Source organism: Macaca thibetana, chromosome 5, assembly GCF_024542745.1.
Source record: "Macaca thibetana thibetana isolate TM-01 chromosome 5, ASM2454274v1, whole genome shotgun sequence".
NCBI lineage: Eukaryota > Metazoa > Chordata > Mammalia > Primates > Cercopithecidae > Macaca > Macaca thibetana.
Genome location: NC_065582.1, coordinates 98,139,321 through 98,162,534, shown reverse-complemented (window position 1 = coordinate 98,162,534; position 23,214 = coordinate 98,139,321). Strand labels below are relative to the sequence as shown.

The 23,214-nt window shown below is 36.9% G+C and overlaps 1 protein-coding gene across 8 annotated transcripts in view; it reads left to right on the top strand.

Annotated features, from left to right (window-relative positions):
• CCSER1 (coiled-coil serine rich protein 1) overlaps positions 1-23,214 on the top strand; it is a 1,438,304-nt gene that overhangs the window by 657,156 nt on the left and 757,934 nt on the right. For all 8 annotated transcript variants that reach the window (XM_050790436.1, XM_050790437.1, XM_050790435.1 and 5 more), the window contains one exon: positions 4,704-4,787. In XM_050790436.1, coding sequence (XP_050646393.1) covers positions 4,704-4,787 — 84 coding nt within the window. The remainder of the gene's footprint in view (positions 1-4,703; positions 4,788-23,214) is intronic.

Below are 23,214 nucleotides of genomic sequence, written 5' to 3'. Positions count from 1 at the left end.
ACACTTTAAGTATTGCGTGAAATGATGTATGATATGGATGCTATGGAGCATTCCCAAAGGGATGTGTCACTCGGCCAAAAAGGAAAATCTTTCTAGTGAAATAAAAAGTAATTCTTGAGATGTGTCTTGGAGCACGTGGTATTATGAGGGAGAGAAGGATACAATGGGTTGAAGGCAACACATCCAGAAATTTGCATGTGTAAAATGAGGAGATGTGAAACAACATTGCATTTCAGTGCTGCAGGAATGAACAAAGTTGTGAGGAGGATGAAAGTCAAAAACATTGCAGCTCCAGAAATAAGCAAGTAACAGATAATGAAGGGTACATTACGCTATGCTGAAGAGTTTTGATTTTCTTCCTGAAGGAGATGATTAGCTGTTAAATTAGGAAGTGACAAAATTAATTCCTGCTTAGAAAAGTCTCTCTGGCAAACAGGGAAAATGATAGAGATAGAGGAAAAATCGCTTTAGAGACAATTACAGAAATTTGGGTAAGAAGCAACAAGTAATTAGACTGTCAATATGGAATAGAGAGGAGTAAGCCCAAGAAATAGTGAAGAAGTAGAGATTAAATTTGGTTTCAGGTTTGGTTCAAAGTGAGTTAGCAGCTGAACATATATGATGGCTTCCTGATTATTAATTTAGGAAATAGGAAGATAATGGGGAAATTTGCAGAAGTGAAGTCTTAAGGTGGTGGAAGAGGACGATGAGTTGGAGTGTCTGTGGAACAATATTGAGTATATGTTTAGTAAGTAGTTATACTTAAGAGCTGAAGCTTGGAATACTGAAGAGCTGAAGATAATTCTGGATTAGCTAATTGTATCTTGTAATTACCAGCTATATTAGCCAGGGTTCTTTAGAGGGACAGAACTGATGGAATATGTATGTGTATATATATATATTCCATCTATATCTGTGTGTGTATACGTATATATGAGTTTATTAAGTATTAACTCACATGATTACAAGGTCCACAATAGGCCATCTGCAGGCTGAGAAGCAAGGAGAGACAGTCCGAATTCCAAAACTGAAGAACTTGGAGTCCAATGTTCAAGGGCAGGAAGCATCCAGCACAGGAGAAATATGTAGGCTCAGAGGCTAGGCAACTCTCTCTTTTCACATGTTTCTGCCTGCTTATATTCTAGCCATGCTGGCAGCTGATTAGATTGTACCCACCAGATTAAGGGTGGGTCTGCCTTTCCTACCTCACTGACTCAAATGTTAATCTCCATTGGCAACAGCCTCACAGACACACCCTGGATCAATACCCTGTATCCTTCAATCCAATCAATTTGACACTCAGTATTAACCATCACACCAGCATAGAGTAGTAGAGGCCATGGATGTGGATAAATTGTGTACATAGAGGTTGTGGTTGGGTGTACATGCAGAGTGAGAAGATTAAATGCCCAAAGATTGAGCTGTACTGAAAGGCACAATTGTTACAGGGACATCATTAAAGATGAGCACTGTAACATGGATATTGGTTTGAGAATTAATATTTAATTATAACCAGGGACCACATGGTAAATATAGTATCTATACTAGTCCATTTTCACACCACTATAAAGAACAACCTGAGACTGGGTAATATAAAAAATAAAGAGGTTTAATTGACTCACAATTCTGTGTGGCTGGGGAGGCCTAAGGAAACTTAAAATCATGGCAGAAGGCTGAGGGGAAGCAAGGCACTTCTTCACAAAGCAACAGGAGAGAGAGAGAGCGTAGGGGAAACTGCCACTTTTAAGCCATCAGATCTCGTGAAAACTCCCTCACTATCACCAGAACAGCATGGGGGAAACCACCCCCATGATCCAATCACCTCCCACCAGACCTCTCCTGTGACACATGGGAATTATAATTAAGATGAGATTTGGGTGGGCTCACAGAGACAAACTACTTCATTCTGCCTCCGGACCCTCCCAAATATCATGTTCTTGTCACATTTAAAAACCAATCTTGCCTTCACAACGGTCCCCCAAAGTCTAATTCATTACAGCATTAACTCAAAAGTCCAAGTCCAAAGTCTCATGTGAGACAAGGCAAATCTGTCTCACCTATGAGCCTGTAAAATCAAAAACAAGTTACTTACTTCCAAGCTACAATGGAGGTACAGGCAATGGGTAAATGTTCTTATTCCAAATGAAAGGAATTGGCCAAAACAAAAGGGCCACAGGCCTCATGCAATTCTGAAAGCTGGTGGGGCAGTCATTAAATCTTAAAGCTCCAAAATCTCCTTTCAGTCTGTGTCTCACATCCACAGAATGCTGATGCAAGGGATGGACTCCCATGGTCTCGGGCAACTCCACCCCTGTGACTCTGTGGGGTATATCCCCTGTGGCTCCTTTCATAGCCTGGCGTTGAGTGCCTGATATAGTTTGGCTGTGTCCGCACCCAAATCTCAACTTGAATTGTATCTCCCAGAATTCCCACATATTGTGGGAGGGACCCAGCGGGAGGTAATTGAATCATGGGGGCTGTTCTTTCCTGTGTTATTCTCATGATAGTGAATAAGTCTCACAAGATCTGATGGTTTATCAGGGGTTTCCACTTTTGCTTCTTCCTCATTTTCTCTTGCTGCTGCCATGTAAGTAGTGCCTTTCACCTCCTGCCACAATTCTGAGGCCTCCCCATCCATGTGAAACTGTAAGTCCAATTAAACCTCTTTTTCTTCCCATTCTCAGGTATGTTTTTATCAGCAGCATGAAAATGGACTAATACAGTGCCAGTAGCTTTTCCAGGCACATGGTGCAAGCTGTCAGCAGATCTATGATTCTGGGGTCTGGAGATCAGTGACCTTCTTCTCACAGTTCCCCCTAGGCAGTGCCCCAGTGGGGATTCTGTGTGGTTGGCTTGAAACTCACATTTCCCTCCCACACTGCCCTAGCAGAGGTTCTCCATAAGGGCTGTACCCTTGCAGCAGACTTCTGCCTGGACATCCAGGCATTTCCATACATTCTCTGAAATCTAGGGAGAGGTTCCCAACCTCAACTCTTGTCTTCTGTGCGCCCACAGGCCCAACACTACATGTAAGCCACCAATGCTAGGGGCTTGTACCCTCTGAAGCAAAGATCTGGGCTGTACCTTGGCCCCTATTAGCCATGGCTGGAGCTGGAGCAGCTGGGATGCAGGCTGCTATGGCCCAAGGCTACCCAATGCAGCAGGGCCCTGGACACAGCCCACAAAACCATTTTTCTCTCCTAAGCCTCCTGGCCTGTAATGGGAGAGGCTGCTGTCCTTGTTGGGAGAGGCTCTTGTACTGTGATGAGAGAGGCTGTGGTGAAGATTTCTGAAATGCCTTGGAGACATTTTCCCCATTGTCTTGGCTGTAACATTTGGCTCTTCATTACTTATGCAATTTTCTGCAGTCATCTTGAATTTTTCTCCAGAAAATGGGTTTTTCTTTTCTACCTCATGATCAGACTGCAAAATTTTCAAGCTTTTATGCTCTGCTTCTCTTTTAAATAAAAGTACCTGTTTCCAATAAGCTGTTTTTGAATGCATATGACTGAACACATTTGGAATCAGCCAGGTCACCTCATGAATGTTTTGCTGCTTAGAAATTTCTTCCACCAGGTACCCTAAATCATGTCTTTCAAGTTCAAAGTTTCACAGATCTCTAGGACAGTGGCAAAATGCCACCAGTCTCTTTGCTAAAGCATAACAATAGTGACCTTTACTCCAGTGTCCAAGAAGTTCCTTATCTTCATTTGAGACTGACTCAGCCTGGACTTTATTGACCAAATCACCATCAGCATTTTGATCAAAACCATTTTAGTTTCTAGAACCTCCAAACTTTCCCACATCTTCCTGTCTTCTTCTGAGCCCTCCATACTGTTCCAACCTCTGCCCATTACCCAGTTTCAAAGCTGCTTCTACATTTTCAGTTTATCTTTATAGCAGTGCCCCACTCCAATCACCAATTTTCTGTATTAGTCCATTTTCACATTGCGATAAAGAATGATCTACGCCTGGGTAATTTATACAGGAAAAAGGTTTAATTGACTCCCAGTTTCTTGTGGCTGGGGAGGCCTCAGGAAACTTACAATCATGGTGGAAGGTTAAGGGGAAGTAAGGCATGTCTTCACAAGGTGGCAGAAGTCAGAGAGTGCTTGGGGGAGACTGCCACTTTTAAACCATCAGATCTAATGAGAACTTCCTTACTATCATGAGAATATCACGGGGGAAACCACCTCCATGATTCAGTCACCTGCCATCAGGTCCCTCCCTCCACATATGGGGATTACAATTTGAGATGAGATTTGGGTGGGGACACTGAGCCAAGCCATATCAGTATATTTTTAAATGTAGAGTTATTTCTGTTTTATCTACTACGTGTGCACAAACATGAGAGGGAATAATTTAGGATGGTTTCCTGGTTTCTGTCCTAGGCAAGTAAATTGGTAGAGGCATACCAAAAAGAAAACGAAAAACTAAGCAAAAACATATGTGTATGTGGATGTGTGTGTGTGTGTGTGTGTGTGTGTGTGTGTCTATGTGATTATGTATAGCATAGCATTTTTGGATACATTAACTTATTTTTTGTAACTAAGAATATATTATGAAAAATAACATACTGTAGAGGGAATTTGAGTTTCATTAGTCAGATGCAATTATCTCCCACTGTGTGAAGCTGACTTTCCTTATCAAGAGCAAAGTAAAAGGGCTAAGCCTATTATGCCATCTCTTTGATGTTTTTATAGGATATAATGAAAGATGAATGCTCGATGCTCAAGCTGCAGCTGAAAGAGAAGGATGAACTCATTTCCCAACTTCAGGAAGAACTGGTAAGTGATAACAATACTTGGCCCACAGAGTGTACTTTCCTTGCAAGGTTATTTGTTCCACACCCTTATTTATTAACACCAATGGCATTAGTTATTTGTAAATCCTTCCAGTGGTTCAATCTGATGATCAGTTTTTATAATTCTGTCATGAAAACCGTAGATCTTTGACAAGCTAAAGAATAGAAAGGATGTTTTATAATCTATTTGGAAATGTGTATGATTCCAGAAACATATCACTGAACCAGGATTAAATATTTCATTTGTATCTATCAGAAATCTTGAAGGCTTAGGTCACATTGTTTTTGTAAAGTGCATGATTTAACTCCATACAGCTATACCTAAAGATACAGATCTATAATATAAAGCAAAATGCTTAATCTAGCAAACAAAACCAGATTTTACGTTTTATTTTTATAAAGCCATCAAAAATATGTTAACCTAATGAGACTTCTTGTTAATTTATTATATAGTTCCCAAATTATGTAAAAATTATACAAAAATATGAAGCGTGTGTGGTTCAGATTTTAGAGTATGGTTTTTAATGTAATATCATAAAAGAGAGTAGGAAGTATACTTTCATAATATAAAAATACATTTGGTAGATAGCAGACAGAGCAGTGGGCATTATTTTTTCTAAGTACGTGTTTTCTATTTATCTATGAATATTAACAGTATTTTGCAATAAAATGTGCACTCTGGATATACATTTTAAAACATAGTACTCTAAAACAAGAATTAAATAGAAAGAAATAAGAAGAGATATTTTTAATTCATCATTAGTTTTTACACTAACAATAGATTAAAGAGAAAACCATGAAATAAGAGAGACCCTGACTCATTATTAAGATCAGGAAACAGATCCTTCTCAACATATTTTTAATGATTATTTCAGACTTACAGTAGTTTATTATGTAATTATTGAACACAGTTAAATTACAAAACAGACTTTATAGACCATCAAACTTCTGAGGACTCCTAACATATTAGTGAGATATTAGAGAAATTCAGAGCATAATTTATAGACTCTTCACAACTAACAATGTTTTCCCTGAAACTTGACCTTTATTTAAACAGTGTTTTATGACTGGATTGATGCTGATCATTGGTCCCATGAACATGTTACTGTGGCTTTAGCAGACTTATAAACTAGTACTTAGGAAAAGAGCAGTATAACAGAAAAAAAGGAACATGTGTTACATTACCAAAACAACCTTTTATAAACCTATAAGTAACATATTGTAGTGTCAATTTTATATATTACATAATGAAAACATTTCTTTATTTAAATATAGCCCTTTAGGTACATATTATCTAATAATGCTTTTTTATGTGGCATACAAAAATATCTTTGAATTGATTAAATATCACATATAGATATTTATTGCATAATGGATAAAAAAATCAATTTTAACATAACAGAGTATTTATTACTTTGTCAGAGAGTGCTTATTTTGGATTTGGATAATTAACTCAGAAAAGAGTATTCTTTTTTTCTCAGCATTAGTTATGATCAGTTTTAAAATATTCATATACAAGAAATCAGACCTTCATTTGCTAAATTAAATGAAAAAGAAAATGATTACTTTCAAAGACAGTACTACATAGTTACAATTTAAAAAAATTAGTACACCTCCATCTAAAAAAGTCCTATATATATATTTTTTTTCTTTTTTTTATACTTGAATTACTCAAATTGGCTACTTAGTTTCTAAAATTTCTCAGGTAACAAGCAGCATTTGAATTTTGTGTTATTGTAGTTTCATCATCTTGAATACTTAAACAGGAAAAATGTTAACTTATGAAAATATAGTTTATTTTATTAGTTAAAAAGGACTGTAGCTTAGGGGGAAGTATGTAATTGATGATTCAAGAATTTTACTTAGAGGAAACATGGTTGGAAAAAACATTGTCATTCAAACTGGATTTGGAACATGGATGAGAAGTGCCAATCACATAGGCCAATACAAACCCCTTGCATCCATGGAAAATTTTGGTCCTACTATTTCTGGTCCTGGTAATAAATAACTTGTGACATTTTATTATGGTGGAGGTTAAATTTTACATTTATGCTCTACTTACATTGAAAATTTCAAAAATGTTTAGAAATCAGTTGAGTTGTACCCATCTATATACTACAGGTTCATAATTTTTAATAATTTAGAACTGATTCAGTTTTCAATTCTTTCTCATGGGTTTCTGATTTCTTGACCACTATTATTATCACTAGCAATTGTATCTACATGTACATTATAGAATGAAATTATATGTAATTGTACCAAGAAAGGCTTTATTCCCAATTAGTAATAAAGAAAGTTTTAAATTTTTTGATTATTTATATTTTTCAGTTAGCCTTATCAGTAGTGAGAGGAGTTGTAAAAAGTTAGGGATAGAATGGGTCTAGAATAAAAGAAATGTTTTTCTTTTCTTTTCTTTCTTTTTCTTTTTTTTTTTTTTTTTTTTTTTTTTTTTTGACATCTTGCTCTGTCACCAGTACAGTGGCATGATCTCAGCTCACTATGCAACCTCTACCTCCTGGGTTCAAGTGATTCTCCTGCCTCAGCGTCCCGAGAAGCTGGGATCACAGGCACATGCCACCATGCCCAGCTAATTTTTATATTTTTAATAGAGATGAGGTTTCACCATGTTGGCTAGGCTGAACTTGAACTCCTTACCTCAAATTATCTGCCCACCTCGTTTTCCCAAAGTGCTGGGATTATAGATGTGAGCCACCACTCCGGGCCATAACAAGTTTTTTAGTCACTTAAATGCAAGGTTTTTTTTAGTCATTTCTTTTTAGGGCATGGTTTCTCAACAATAGTGCTAGTGGTGTTTTGTTTTAAGTGTCTGTGCTGTGAATTGTAGGATGTTTAGCAGCATCCCTAGCCTCTCTCCTCTAGATGCTAGTAGCACCTCTACACATTGCCAAATGTCCCATGGGGGCAAAATTGCCTCCAGATGAGAACCACTGCTATAGGGATATTAGATTAAATGTATAGTTCCCAATGAAATGGTATGTTATAGAAAAAGCATCTACTTATAGATAACCAGGGTGGGAAAAAAAAGGAAAAAACAAAACAAAACAAAACAAACTCCTGCACAAGGGGGGTACCTTTCCTTGGGCTATTAAATATGTAACTGTTTGTACACTATATTTATCTGCTAAGGCTACCAAAACAAAACACCATAGATGGGGCGGCTTAAACAACTAAAGTTTATTTGTCAGAGTTCTGGAGGCTAGAAGTCTGAGACTGGGTGCCAGAATGATTAGATTGTAGTGAGGGCTCTCTTCCTGGCTTGCAGACGGCCATCTTTGTAGTATGTGCTCACACGGTCTTTCCTTGGTGCATGCACACAGGGAGAGAGAGAGGAGAGAGAGAAAGAGAGATCATGCAAGCCCTCTGATGTTTCTTCTTCTAAAGACACTAATCCCATCATAATGGCCCCACCTCATGGCCTCATCAAAACTCTCATCATCTCCCAAAGGTCCTGTCTCCAAATATCATCACACTGGGAGTCAGGGCTTCAATATATGAATTGTGGAGCAGGAGTAACAATTCAATACATAGCACATACTCTTTGTGCTCCTGACTGTTTAATATTAGCAAGTTCAGTTGTGGAAAACTGGAGAGTTCTACTACATGTTTTTTTTCCTGCATTAAATGCACATTTCAAAAATTATCATTTTTTTATACCCTATAATTTCAAAATTATTACATTGGCTTAATTATTTTTTATTGCTGAGTGGGTAGAGTTCACAAAGCATAAATATACTAAGAAACTGAAGATAATTTTGAGTTAAGATTATATATTGGTATTGTTTGGGTAAAATTATTCAGATTATTAACTGCATTTCTAATGTGAATGTATTTTTGTATTTTATAGCCACACTTCCAATTTATTCTTTCTTTTTCTTTTTAAAAAGAAGACAATAAGCTGTTTGTACTCTTAGGAACAATTTTTAAAAGTCAAAAGTTATTATCCCTGAAATGTTTACATTATTTACCTTGGTGAGCTTTATTGTTTTCAACAGATCAAGATAAAAATAATCACTTGTAATTGTTTTATTATGTCCAAAGGGATATTAAATGTTAGAATATTAGAGCGTCCTGGGATTATATATGTGCAAGGCCAACTAATTGGAGAAAACGACAAATATGTTCTGTAGCCAGAAGTTTGTAGTGTGGTAAACAGAGAGGAAACTAGTTCACAGCATGGAACATCTACTCCCAACTGTTCTATAATAGAACAAAATCTCCTCTGCATTAAATAAGAAATAGACTAAAGAAAAAATTTCTCCTCTTCATCTTCCTGGGGCCTTAGCTTTCTCTACTTGAGGAGAAGAGTGAGTCAATATAGTTATATGGAAAATTGGGATATGAGTTTCTTGTCCTACCTCTAATCTTAATTGCCTATGTGACCAGATTTAGGTATTTTTCTCTGTTTGGGTGTTAGTTTCTTCAACTGTCAGATAATATTACCATATGTTTTGGTCTGTTTTGTGCTATTCTAATAAAATATACACACTGGATAATTTATGGTAATTTATAAAAACAGAAATATATTTCTCACAGTTCTAGAGGCTGGGAAGTTCAAGATCAAGGAGCCAGCAGGTTAGGGCCCAGTCTCTCTGCTTCCAAGATGGTGCCTTGAAAGCTGAGGGAAGGAATGCTTGTCCTCACATGACAGAAGGGCAGAAGAGTATGAGTATACTGTCCTGCAAGCCCATTTTATAGCAGCTTTAGTATATTCATGAGAGTGGAAGCCTTCATTATCTAAACATCTCTCCATAGGTGAGACTTCCCAACACTGTTTGGGATTAAGTTTTCAATGCCAGAATTTGGGGGGACATACTCAGACCATAGGACCATAATATTAAAAATATTACATATTTATCAATAGTGAATTTGATAGATTGTAGCATATTTATATTTATATAACTGTATTATATATTATATATGTTTATAGCTATGTTGCTTATAAAATTATTAAGTGGAGGGAAAAAGCAGATTTTAGAACAGCATATTGTATAACATGATGTGAAAATATATGTTGTATAGAAAGTCTAGAATAATTAATAGTATTTATCTTTGAGAAATTAGAATGTTTAATTTCTGCTTTAATGTGGTAGTGTATCATTTTAATAACAAATGTATTACTTGTATAATCAGAAAAACATCAGACTACTTCTTTGGATAATAAATGAAGAATTTTGATGTGTTTAATGGTTTTCATTCGGTGATCAGTGTGTGTTGGGGGAAATAAGAGCAGCAGAGGGATCCTGTGGATTTCCCTTCTCCACCCACTTAATGATAGTAGTCCTCATTTCATTGTTTTTTGCATGTCATTAATTATTACATTATCATTTCAATCAAGCAGTTTTTATTTAATGCATATCACTATACTCCATAAGATTTTATTTGATGAAAAACCACAGCTGAGAACAAAATCAAGCAAACAAACCAAAAAACTGAACAAGATGATTGCTAAGAACTACCATGAACTATTAAACAGGGTGGGAAATGAGAACAAAAGCTGTGACACACACCTCAGTGAGAATTATTACACATCATGGTGATTGGAGAGAATATAGCTAATTGAGGGCATGGAAGAGAACCAACATTCAGAATCAAAAATAATAGGAGGACTTTTTTGATAATTAAATGTTCAGATATATATTTTAAAATATAGGTTCTATTTATTTCGTAGAATATATTGGACTTTTTGAATATTAGAAATACATCTCTCTTATCCGACAGAAAATTTTAGGGATTTTACTAATTTAATTTATTAAGATATTTAAAGCATAGCTATAGATTTAGACCAAAAGTCTAAACATAATAGCTAAAAGTATGTATACTTAAGCATAATGAATTATAATAAAAGGTATTTTAAATATTTGCATCATAAGTTTAATTTATTACACTTAATGATATGAAACAGAGAAATATTTTTCTCACTTCTGAGAAAGTAAGTGTCTTTCCCTCAGCTATTTAGTGAAGATTGTGTTGAAGAATGCTACATAATTTTATTGTTCATATGATACTGAAGGACATTGTAAATATTATCCTCAGGTGACTAAAATAAATTAGAGAGATTTGTCATAAATGTTGATGGTGAAGTTCAGCCTTGTGTTTTGGAGGATGGATATGTTCTTGTAAATGATTACTAATCTTATAAGTGGTTTCAAAAATCTTATAAATGGTTTTACACTATGGATGAAGAGTGTGTACCATAGGACATCAGAAATTGAAGAAAGTATATTTGGTGTTTATTAAGAAATTGATTCAAAAAATTTTTTTAAGTAAGTTAGAGTTAACTTACGAATGAAAACATAATAACTTTAGTTAGTTCTATGACTGTGAGGAGTAGAATTTAATTGTCCTAATTAAGGTTAGTAGATGGTGCTGTGAATTTACTCTTTTGATTTGGATGACAATTTACATATACACTTTCAAAAATGTTAAACAGATTTGTGTGGATAATCACACTACCAAATGTAAATTGTCAGCAGTTTGTAATTCTGAACTTTTACGGTTTCTACTATTCAGAATTTTCTCGTCAGACACTTTTGTTTTCTAGCTGATCTGGGTAAAATGTATCAGATACAACTTTTTATGTATATTTCTGTAAAAACATAGGTGTTTTGGCTGGGTTCATTCCTTCCCTCAGCTTTCAAGGCACCATCTTGGAAGCAGAGAGACTGGGCCCTAACCTGCTGGCTCCTTGATCTTGAGCCTGGTGGCTCATGCCTGTAATCCCAGCACACTGGGAGGCCGAGGTGGGTGAATCATGAGGTCAGGAGTTTGAGACCAGCATGGCCAACATGGTGAAACCCCGTCTGTACTAAAAATACAAAACATTAGCTGGGCATGGTGGCAGGCACCTGTAATCCCAGCTACTGTGGAGGCTGAGGCAGGAGAATCGCTTAACCCAGTAGGCAGAGATTGCAGTGAGCCGAGATCGCACCATTGCACTCCAGCCTGGGGGACAGAGTGAGACTCCACCTCAAAAAAAAAAAAAAAAAGTGTTTCTATTTAAAAGGCCAGTTCAAATGGTCACCGTAAAAACAAAATAGAGTTTCTGAAAAAGTAAATTTATTAGCCCTCTGTAAAATAAACACTTTAATACAGCCCTAAATAACATGATTTAAACAAAAATGCAAAACAAAAATACTTATTATATTTTCCTTCATAATCTTCCTCTGTTTACTAACATTAGAACATCTATACTTTTCAATGCTAGTGAAATTTAACAGTTACCTTCACCACCACATCTTTTAAGCAGTAAGGGAATACACTGACTGTAGGAATAATATATGACTATTATCAGAGGCAAAAATTTAAAGCATGTCGATAATGAGAGACTCTTTCCTGAGAAGATTTTTTGTGGATCCGAATTCTAACTGTAGGTTACAATTAAGTTTTAAACAACACACACACACACACACACACACAGATTTTTCCCCACACATTTTAAATTTTTTTTCAATTATCACATTTTTTATTACCTATCCTTTAATAAACAATGCATTTTTAAATGGAAGTGCAACTAGGAGATATTTTAGTTATGGAGCTGAAACATTCAAGGATCCCACTACAAATTTTTAAGAGTTAAGTTTGTGATCTTAAGACAGACCTTCCAACTAGCTTGAAACTGTGTTTCTAAAATTTGAGGTACTACTTATTAATGTATTCAAATATAGATTCAAAATAAGCAATGAGAGCATAGTTATTGTAAAGACAGAGAAATGGAACTTGAGATATTTAAATTCTGTCAGTTAATAGTAACCATTTGGAGTATTTATTGCATTTAAGATTCAAAACAAAAGAGTAGTGTGTGAACTGTGAGCTATCTACTTTGCGGGGGATGTTTGGACATTTTAGTTTATAATTAAATATTTTACTGAATTTTAATAATATCTTTAAAACTGAACTTTATTTTTTATTTTAAAATGTTAATTTTACTTTTAAAATCAAAGCACAATTAAAAAATAAATGTTACATCAAGAGCGTGATTTAGTAATTACCTATACTGCACCTTTTGCAGATTCATTTTTTATTAAACAAATATTATATTTATTAAAATTTATTTTTTACTTTTTGACATAATAGTACACGCAAAGTTAAAGACAAGTTTTAACTAGCTTCATTTCTTTTTTGGCCATTACTAATATTAATTTAATACAATATTATTATTTAATCCTATGTTTTTGTTTTAGAAGAGGACCGTTAAAAATAAGCTTTTCAGGTCTTCATTATAATAGATACATCATTGAGTTGAACACTTTTTCCTCCTGTAATGTAAATATTAACTCACGAAAGCCAGCCTTCATTTAAAAAAGATCAAAAACTTATATCCCTTTTCGTGTTATTCAACCTGCTTTGTTCTCACTCAAAGCAAATATTGAAAATTATATTCTTACTTGAGTGTAAGTAAGCATATAAACAATCTTGTTTCTCCAACCTTTCAAGTGTCATTTCCTTGGTTAATTGTAAGGCATGTTCTCGGCTCATTTGTTAACAATTGAATAGCAAAGCATGGGACTGAATAAAGACCCTTGAAGAAATGATGATTTTTGAAAAATTGAAGGCAATTGAAAAACTGAAAGTATAGCATTACGTGTAATCAGGTTACTATGCATAATAAAAAAGGGGGAGCTAAAAATAAAAGACTAAGAAATACATATGGCTAACTAACACTTTATCAGAAATCTAGAGCGAAGAGTAATTTTGATTTGATTTTAAAATACTTTCAGAATTCAAATTGAATAAAATTTTGTGTCCTTGATGCTTTAATAACAGAATAATTCCTGCATGATAAGAGAAACATTCTTTGTTCGTGAAAATCATATCATGAATATATCTTAAAAGTAATTCCCCACTTGCTCTACATTCTATTATAATTTATGGTATTATTTCATGCTAGTCATTTTAGAATAGAATATTACAGCTCCATGGATGATTTACATAAAAATGGACAGCTGTAAGTACTTTCAAATCCTCTTTCTTTTTCATATTTAGGAAACATTACGAACAGAAAAGTAATAGATTAGGTATACTTAAACATTATTAAAGTGTCAGGCTACTTTCCTTCTTTTTTCAGGAGAATTAATTGCATATATTCCAGAAAAGGCTTATCTCAGCAGCAATTACTTTCCTAGTCAGCTCTGTGAGGCAGATGTAGAGTGTGAATGTGACAGTATCCTATGATACATAATGGGGATTGCCTCCAGTTTCTTACACACTCCAGTACCCTGATGAAGAGCTGCCAAAAAGATATAATCTTTAATATTCAACGGAATTTGCTGTAGCAATAGTACATATTTGTTAAAGTCTTTAGCACAAAGGGTTTTCATATTGCAGTACAGCATGGATGTAAGAAAATAATTGCTGTATGATTTAAATGCCAATAGGAAGGTGTTTTACCTTTAAGACATAAATAGAGTTTAAAATATTCCACCGTATTGTGATCAAATTAGGCATGTAGTTGAAATAAATTTATACGTAAAGTTAAATAGTTGAATATTTTGGACATTTTAAATTTATTATATAAGCTACGTCATACAATTTACAAACTATCTTCTTTATTTCATACTTCTTTTGTTATACTAATCAAGATTCCAGTACTTAGAGTAATTTACCAAACACAACAATTTAAGTAGTTAGTGGGACATAATGATAGCCAAAGACTTAGAAAAAAAATACAAAGCATCTTCCTGAATTATTGTGGAAATTAATAATATGAAAAGGGGAAATATGTGTTTTGTGTGTGTGCAAGTATAGACTGTCAAAAACAAAATTACAACAAATTTAGTTTAAAGATCTAATTGACTTTTATTAGCAATTTATGAATAGGTGGCATCTCATATAAAGATTTGCAAAAGGTCCTCCTCTGGGCATGGAAAAACAATTGTTTTTGTTTGTTTGTTTGTTTTCTTTTTTTTGAGAGAGAGTCTCACTCTGTTGCCCAGGCTGGAGTGTAGTGGCGCGATCTCGGCTCACTGCAAACTCCACCTCCCAGGTTCAAGTGATTCTCCTGCATCAGCCTCCCAAGTAGCTGGGACTACAGGCGCCCGCCACCATGCCTGGCTAATTTTTTTGTATTTTTAGTAGAGACGGGGTTTCATCATATTAGCCAAGATGGTCTTGATCTGCTGACCTCGTGATCTGCCTGCCTTGTCCTCCCAAAGTGCTGGGATTACAGGCATGAGCCACCGTGCTCAGCCCAGCAATTGTTTTTTATAAGGTACTTTGAACAGGAACAAGGAAACAAGCTAATACAAAAAGTAGATTGTTGGCACACCCAAGATGGCTGAATAGGAACAGCTCCAGCCTCCAGCTCCCAGAGTGAGTGACACAGAAGAGGGCTGATTTCTGCATTTTCATCTGAGGTACCGGGTTCATCTCACTGGGGAGTGCTGGACAATCGGTGCTGGTCAGCTGATGCAGCCCGACCAGTGAGAGCTGAAGCAGAGCGAAGCATCACCTCACCTGGGAAATGCAAGGGGGAAGGGAATCCCTTTTCCTAGCCAAGGGAAACTGAGACACACAACACCTGGAAAATTGGGTAACTCCCACCCTAATACTGCACTTTACCAAGGGTCTTAGCAAATGACACACCAGAAGATTATATCCCACACCTGGCCTGGAGGGTCGCACGCCCATGGAGCCTCCCTCATTGCTGGCACAGCAGTCTGAGATCTAACTGCAAGGTGGCAGGGAGGCTGGGGGAGGGGCGACCGCCATTGCTGAGGCTTAAGTAGGTAAACAAAGCCGCCAGGAAGATTGAACTGGGTGGAGCCCACCGCAGCTCAAGGAGGCCTGCCTGCCTCTGTAGGCTCCTCCTCTGGGGACAGGGTATAGCTAAACAAAAAGCAGCAGAAACCGTGGCAGAGGTAAACGCCCCTGTCTGATAGCTTTGAAGAGAGCTGTGGATCTCCCAGCACGGAGGTTGAGATCTGAAAATGGACAGACTGCCTGCTCAGGTGGGTACATGACCCCTGAGTAGCCTAACTGGGAGACATCCCCCACTAGTTGCAGACCTACACCTCACACCTCACACAGCGGGGTGCACCCCTGAGGGGAAGCTTCCAGAGCAAGAATCAGACAGCAACACTCTCTGTTCAGCAATATTCTATCTTCTGCAGCCTCCGCTGCTGATACCCAGGCAAATGGGGTCTGGAGTGGACCTCAAGCAAACTCCAATAGACCTGCAGCTGAGGGTCCTGACTGTTAGAAGGAAAACTAACAAACAGAGAGGACACTCACACCAAAACCACATGAGTACATCACCATCATCAAAAACCAAAGGCAGATAAAACCACAAAGATGGGGATAAAGCAGTGCAGAAAACCTGGAAATTCAAAAAATCAGAGCACATCTTCCCCTCCAAAGGAAGGCAGCTCATCGCCAGCAATGGAACAAAGCTGGATGGAGAATGACTTTGATGAGTTGAGAGAAGAAGGCTTCAGTTGATCAAACTTCTCAGAGCTAAAGGAGGAACTACGTAACTAGTGCAAAGAAACTAAAAACCTTGAAAAATGGATGAATGGTAACTAGAATAAACAATGCAGAGAAGATGTTAAAAGAACTGACAGAGATGAAAACCATAACACAAGAACTATGTGAAAAATGCACAAGCTTCAGTAACCAACTCGATCAACTGGAAGACAGTATCAGCGATTGAAGATCAAAAGAATGAAATGATGCGAGAAGAGAAGTATGGAGAAAAAAGAGTAAAAAGAAATGAACAAAGCCTGCAAGAAGTATGGGATTATGTAAAAAGACCAAATCTACGTCTGATTGGGGTGCCTGAAAGTGAGGGGGTAAATGGAACCAAGTTGGAAAACACTCTTCAGGATATCATCCAGGAGAACTTCCCAACCTAGTAGGGCAGGCCAACATTCAAATCCAGGAAATACAGAGAACGCCACAAAGATACTCCTCGAGAAGAGCAACTCCAAGACACATAATTGCCAGATTCACCAAAGTTGAAATGAAGGAAAAAATCTTAAGGGCAGCCAGAGAGAAAGGTCGGGTTACCCACAAAGGGAAGCCCATCAGACTAACAGCAGATCTCTCGGCAGAAACTCTCCAAGCCAGAAAAGAGTGGGGGCCAATATTCAACATTCTTAAAGAAAAGAATTTTAAACCCAGAATTTCATATCCAGCCAAACTAAGTTTCATAAGTGAAGGAGAAATAAAATCCTTTACAGACTAGCAAATGCTTAGAGATTTTGTCACCACCAGGCCTGCCCTACAAGAGATCCTGAAGGAAGCACTAAACATGGAAAGGAACAACAGGTGCCAGCCATTGCAAAAACATGTCAAAATGTAAAGTCCATCGATGCTAGGAAGAAACTGCATCAACTAGCGAGCAAAATAACCAGCTAATATCATAATGACAGAATCAAATTCACACATAACAATATTAACCTTAAATGTAAATGGACTAAATGGTCCAATAAAAAGACAGAGACTGGCAAATTGGATAAAGAGTCAAGACCCATCAGTTTGCTCTATTCAGGAGACCTATCTCACATGCAGAGACACACATAGACTCAAAATAAAGGGATGGAGGAAGACCTACCAACCAAATGGAATACAAAAAAAGCAGGGGTTGCAATCCTAGTCTCTGAAAAAACAGACTTTAAACCATCAAAGATCAAAAGAGACAAAGAAGGCCATTACATAATGGTAAAGGGATCAATTCATCAGGAAGAGCTAACTATCATAAATATATATGCACCCAATACAGAAGCACCCAGTTTCATAAAGCAAGTCCTTAGAGATTTACAAACAGACTTAGACTCCCATACAATAATAATGAGAGACTTTAACACCCCACTGTCAACATTAGACAGATCAACAAGACAGAAAGTTAACAAAGATATCCAAGAATTGAACTCAACTCTGCTCCAAGCGGACCTAATAGACATCTACAGAACTCTCCACCCCAAATCAACAGAATATACATTCTTCTCAGCACCACATCACACTCATTCCAAAACTGACCACATAGTTGAAAGTAAAGCACTCCTCAGCAAAGGTACAAGAACAGAAATTATAACGAACTGTCTCTCAGACCACAGTGCAATTAAACTAGAACTCAGGACTAAGAACTCAATCAAAACCACTCAACTACATGGAAACTGAACAACCTGCTCCTGAATGACTACTGGGTACATAACGAAATGAAGGCAGAAATAAAGATGTTCTTTGAAACCAATGAGAACAAAGATACAACATACCAGAATCTCTGGGACACATTTAAAGCGGTGTGTAGAGGGAAATTTATAGCACTAAATGCCCACAAGAGAAAGCAGGAAATATCTAAAATTGACACACTAACATCACAATTAAAAGAACTAGAGAAATAAGAGCAAACACATTCAAAAGCTAGCAGAAGGCAAGAAATAACTAAGTTCAGAGCAGAACTGAAGGAAATAGAGACACCAAAAAGCCCTCCAAAAAAATCAATGAATCCAGGAGCTGGTTTTTTGAAAAGATCAACAAAATTGATAGACCACTAGCAAGACTAATAAAGAAGAAAAGACAGAAGAATAAAATAGACACAATAAAAAATGTTAAAGGGGATATCACCACTGACCCCACAGAAATACAGACTACCATCAGAGAATACTATAAACACCTCTACGCAAATAAATAGAAAACCTAGAAGAAATGGATAATTTCCTGGACACTTACACTCTCCCAAGACTAAACCAGAAAGAAGATGAATCCCTGAATAGACCAATAGCAGGCTCTGAAATTGAGGCAATAATTAATAGTGTACCAACCAAAAAAAGTCCAGGACCAGACGGAATCACAGCCGAATTCTACCAGAGGTACAAGGAGGAGTTGGTACCATTCCTTCTGAAACTATTCCAATCAATAGAAAAAGAGGGAATCCTCCCTAACTCATTTTATGAGGCCAACATCATCCTGATACCAAAGCCTGAGAGAGATGCAACAAAAAAAGAGAATTTTAAACCAATATGCCTGATGAACATCAATGCAAAAATCCTCAATAAAGTACTGGCAAACTGAATCCAGCAGCATATCAAAAAGCTTATCCACCATGATCAAGTGGGCTTCTTCCCTGGGATGCAAGGCTGGTTCAACATACGCAAATCAATAAACGTAATCCAGCATATAAACAGAACCAAAGACAAAAACTACATGATTATCTCAATAGATGCAGAAAAGGCCTTCGACAAAATTGAACAGCGCTTCATGCTAAAAACTCTCAATAAATTCGGTATTGATGGAATGTATCTCAAAATATTACAGCTATTTATGACAAACCCACAGCCGATATCGTACTGAATGGGCAAAAACTGGAAGCATTCCCTTTGAAAACTGGCACAAGACAGGGATGCCCTCTCTCACCACTCCTATTCAACATAGTGTTGGAAGTTCTGGCTAGGACAATCAGGCAAGAGAAAGAAATCAAAGGTATTCAGTTAGGAAAAGAAGAAGTCAAATTGTCCCTGTCTGCAGATGACATGATTGTTTATTTAGAAAACCCTATTGTGTCAGCCCAAAATCTCCTTAGGCTGATAAGCAACTTCAGCAATGTCTCAGGATACAAAATCAATATGCAAAAATCACAAGCATTTTTATACACTAGTAACAGAAAAACGGAGAGCCAAATCATGAATGAACTTCCATTCCCAATAGTTTCAAAGAGAATAAAATACCTAGGAATCCAACTTACAAGGGATGTAAAGGACCTCTTCAAGGTGAACTACAAACCACTGCTCAGTGAAATCAAAGAGGACACAAACAAATGGAAGAACATACCATGCTCATGGATAGGAAGCATCAATATTGTAAAAATGGCCATACTGCCCAAGGTAATTTATAGATTCAATGCCATCCCCATTAAGCTACCAATGAGTTTCTTCACAGAATTGGAAAAAACTGCTTTAAAGTTCATATGGAACCAAAAAAGACCCCGCATTGCCAAGACAATCCTAATCCAAAAGAACAAAGCTGGAGGCATCATGCTACCTGACTTCAAACTATACTACAAGGCTACAGTAACCAAAACAGCATGGTACTGGTACTAAAAGAGAGACATAGACCAATGGAACAGAACAGAGTCCTCAGAAATAATACCACACATCTACAGCCATCTGATCTTTGACAAACCTGAGAAAAACAAGAAATGGGTAAAGGATTCCCTATTTAATAAATGGTGCTAGGAAAATTGGCTAGCCATAAGTGGAAAGCTGAAACTGGATCCTTTCCTTACTCCTTATATGAAAATCAATTCAAGATGGATTAGAGACTTAAATGTTAGACCTAAAACCATAAAAACCCTAGAAGAAAACCTAGGTAATACCATTCAGGACATAGGCATGGGCAAGGATTTCATGTCTAAAACACCAAAAGCAATGGCAACAAAAGCCACAATTGACAAATGGGATCTAATTAAACTAAAGAGCTCCTGCACAGCAAAAGAAACTACCATCAGAGTGAACAGGCAACCTACAGAATGGGAGAAAATTTTTGCAATCTGCTCATCTGACAAAAGGCTAATATCCAGAACCTGTAAAGAACTCAAACAAATGTACAAGAAAAAAACAAACAACCCCATCAAAAAGTGGGCAAAGGATATGAACAGACATTTCTCAAAAGAAGACATTCATACAGCCAACAGACACATGAAAAAAATGTTCATCATCACTGGCCATCAGAGAAATGCAAATCAAAACCACAATGAGATACCATCTCACACCAGTTAGAATGGCAATCATTAAAAAATCAGGAAACAACAGGTGCTGGAGAGGATGTGGAGAAATAGGAACACTTTTATACTGTTGGTGGGACTGTAAACTAGTTCATCGATTGTGGAAAACGGTGTGGCGATTCCTCAAGGATCTAGAACTAGAAATACCATTAGACCCAGCCATCCCATTACTGGGAATATACCCAAAGGATTATTAGTCATGCTGCTATAAAGACACATGCACACATATGTTTATTGCGGCACTATTCACAATAGCAAAGATTTGGAATCAACCCAAATGTCCATCAGCGACAGACTGGATTAAGAAAATGTGGCATATATATACCATGGAATACTATGCAGCCATAAAAAAGGATGTTTGTGTCCTTTGTAGGGACATGGATGCAGCTGGAAACCATCATTCTCAGCAAACTATCGCAAGAACAGAAAACCATATACTGCATGTTCTCACTCACAGGTGCGAATTGAACAATGAGATCACTTGGACACAGGAAGGGGAACATCACATACTGGGTCCTATTGTGGGGAGGGAGTAAGGGGTATGGATAGCATTAGGAGATATACCTACTGTAAATGACGAGTTAATGGGTGCAGCACACCAACATGGCATATGTATACATATGTAACAAACCTGTACATTGTGCACGTGTACCCTAGAACTTAAAAGGATTAAAAAAAAAAAGTGGATTGTTTAACATCAGGTTACTTCATGTTACTTTCCTTGTAAGAGTTAAAGTGGAGGAAACTTCCTTTTTATGCCCAATAAAACTAGCATGTTTGGGATTTGGCTATCACTTCTGCATGATTTCTTGGAAGGACAGAAAAATAAGTTACCTTCAGTTTGATGATATGAAATCTTAACATGAATGACTCCATTTTGGTTCAGTCTTTTTGAGTCTAGTACACAAGCTCAGTTCAAAACAATGGCCTCTTCCTTTATTTAACAGTATGTATATAAATAACCATGTAATGATCTACTTTACAATAAAGTATGTTTAAAAATTTGAAAGTCAGTCTGAGCCAGAGACTTTGACTGGAGCAAGTGTTAACATGATGAAGGATTGGAGTGGTGTCTGTCCTCAAGGAAGCAAAGGGAGATAGGCTTACATAATTTTAATAACAATAGCCACTAGCTACTGAGCTCCTAACCTTTGACAGGTACTGTGAATGCTTTAGGTTTATTGTTGCCTTTACTTTTTATAATACAATTGAGAAATAAATATTATTACTCCCAGTTCATTCATAATAAACTAAAATTCAGGGGAATTATGTGATTTGTTTAATTCTGGGTAATACATGATAGTTAAGATTGAGAGGAAAATCTGTCCGACTCCATGCACATGTTGTTTTCCCTATTACATGAAACAGATTTATAAATTACAGAGAGATTACGAACATATTAGTGCTATGAAATAGGATAACACAGTTCACTTTTGCTACATATCAATACCAAAATAAAAATAATAGCTACTATTTATGGATTGGTTACCATTCATCTGGTAGTAGCAGTCAGACTTGGGTGGTCAGGGCAGAAACTCCTGTGATAGTGTTACTGGCAAAGCCAGTTCCCCAGAATTGGGGGGGGTCTTTCCCTGTTCAGTGTTGCAAAGCCATTATGTGAAACTGAAAATGAGCCTCAAGCAGTTCAGGCTTTATTTGATGGCCATGGAATTGAGAAGCGGGAGCACAGCTCACAAATGAACTTCTCAGCTCCTGAGAGCTGGAAAGTCACAGATAGAGGGCTACTTTAATCAACGTGTTGAGCATTAAAAACAAGGGGAAGAATATCCATGTATTTTGGGGGAATGGGCAGAGAAAATCTCAGAACTGGAGTGTTGCCTTCTTTTATGGTTTCCTCTGGTCATTATCATGATGATTAACTGTCATGGCACTGATAGGACTTTCATTTAGCATGGAAATTAGATTACAATAAAGTTAGAGTTTCTTCAGAGGTCAAGTGAGCTGCCATCTTGGATACCACTGGTTTCAACTGGTCTGGTCAGGTTGGGAACTTCTGACCACAGACCTCCTGTTCTTAAAGTTTAGGAGAGTCAAGGTGGGATAGCAATTTAACTATGCCCTACAGGCATTACACTGAGTAATGATAACAAAACAGAAAAATTTATTTTAGAGGAATCACGTACAGCCACTTCTCCCAGCCTTGGAAGTGAGAATGGTGGCTTTCATCAAAAAGGGTATAGGGCATCACAGACACATTTAATGTCATTTTAGTAACCATGTCCTATTTCATGGACACTCTTTATATTTGAGTTAAACACATTATTACTTGTAAAATCATGACAGCATTATCAGAGAGATGAAAAGAGAACAATTTGAGTATCTTATCTAAAAGCTGCATAGGGGAGGGAAGAATTTTCTTTTGCCCTCTGAGAGTTTAATAATTGAGTCTGTTAAATAATCCGACAACGGGCAGATTAATAGGAAAATAGTTACACAAATTTATCATGTGCACCAGGACATTGCAAGAAAGACAAGTGAACACGCTAAAACCAAGTAAGATTTATAATTCTTATATACCATCTTTATAGGGCCAAGGGGGAAGGGGATGTAGGCAATTTATAGGAGAGTAAATGGGAAAAATGAATGGGCCCTCAGAATAATACATGGTGGTTTATGACAAAGTTGGTCTGTGTGTGGTGCTGACTTTTTG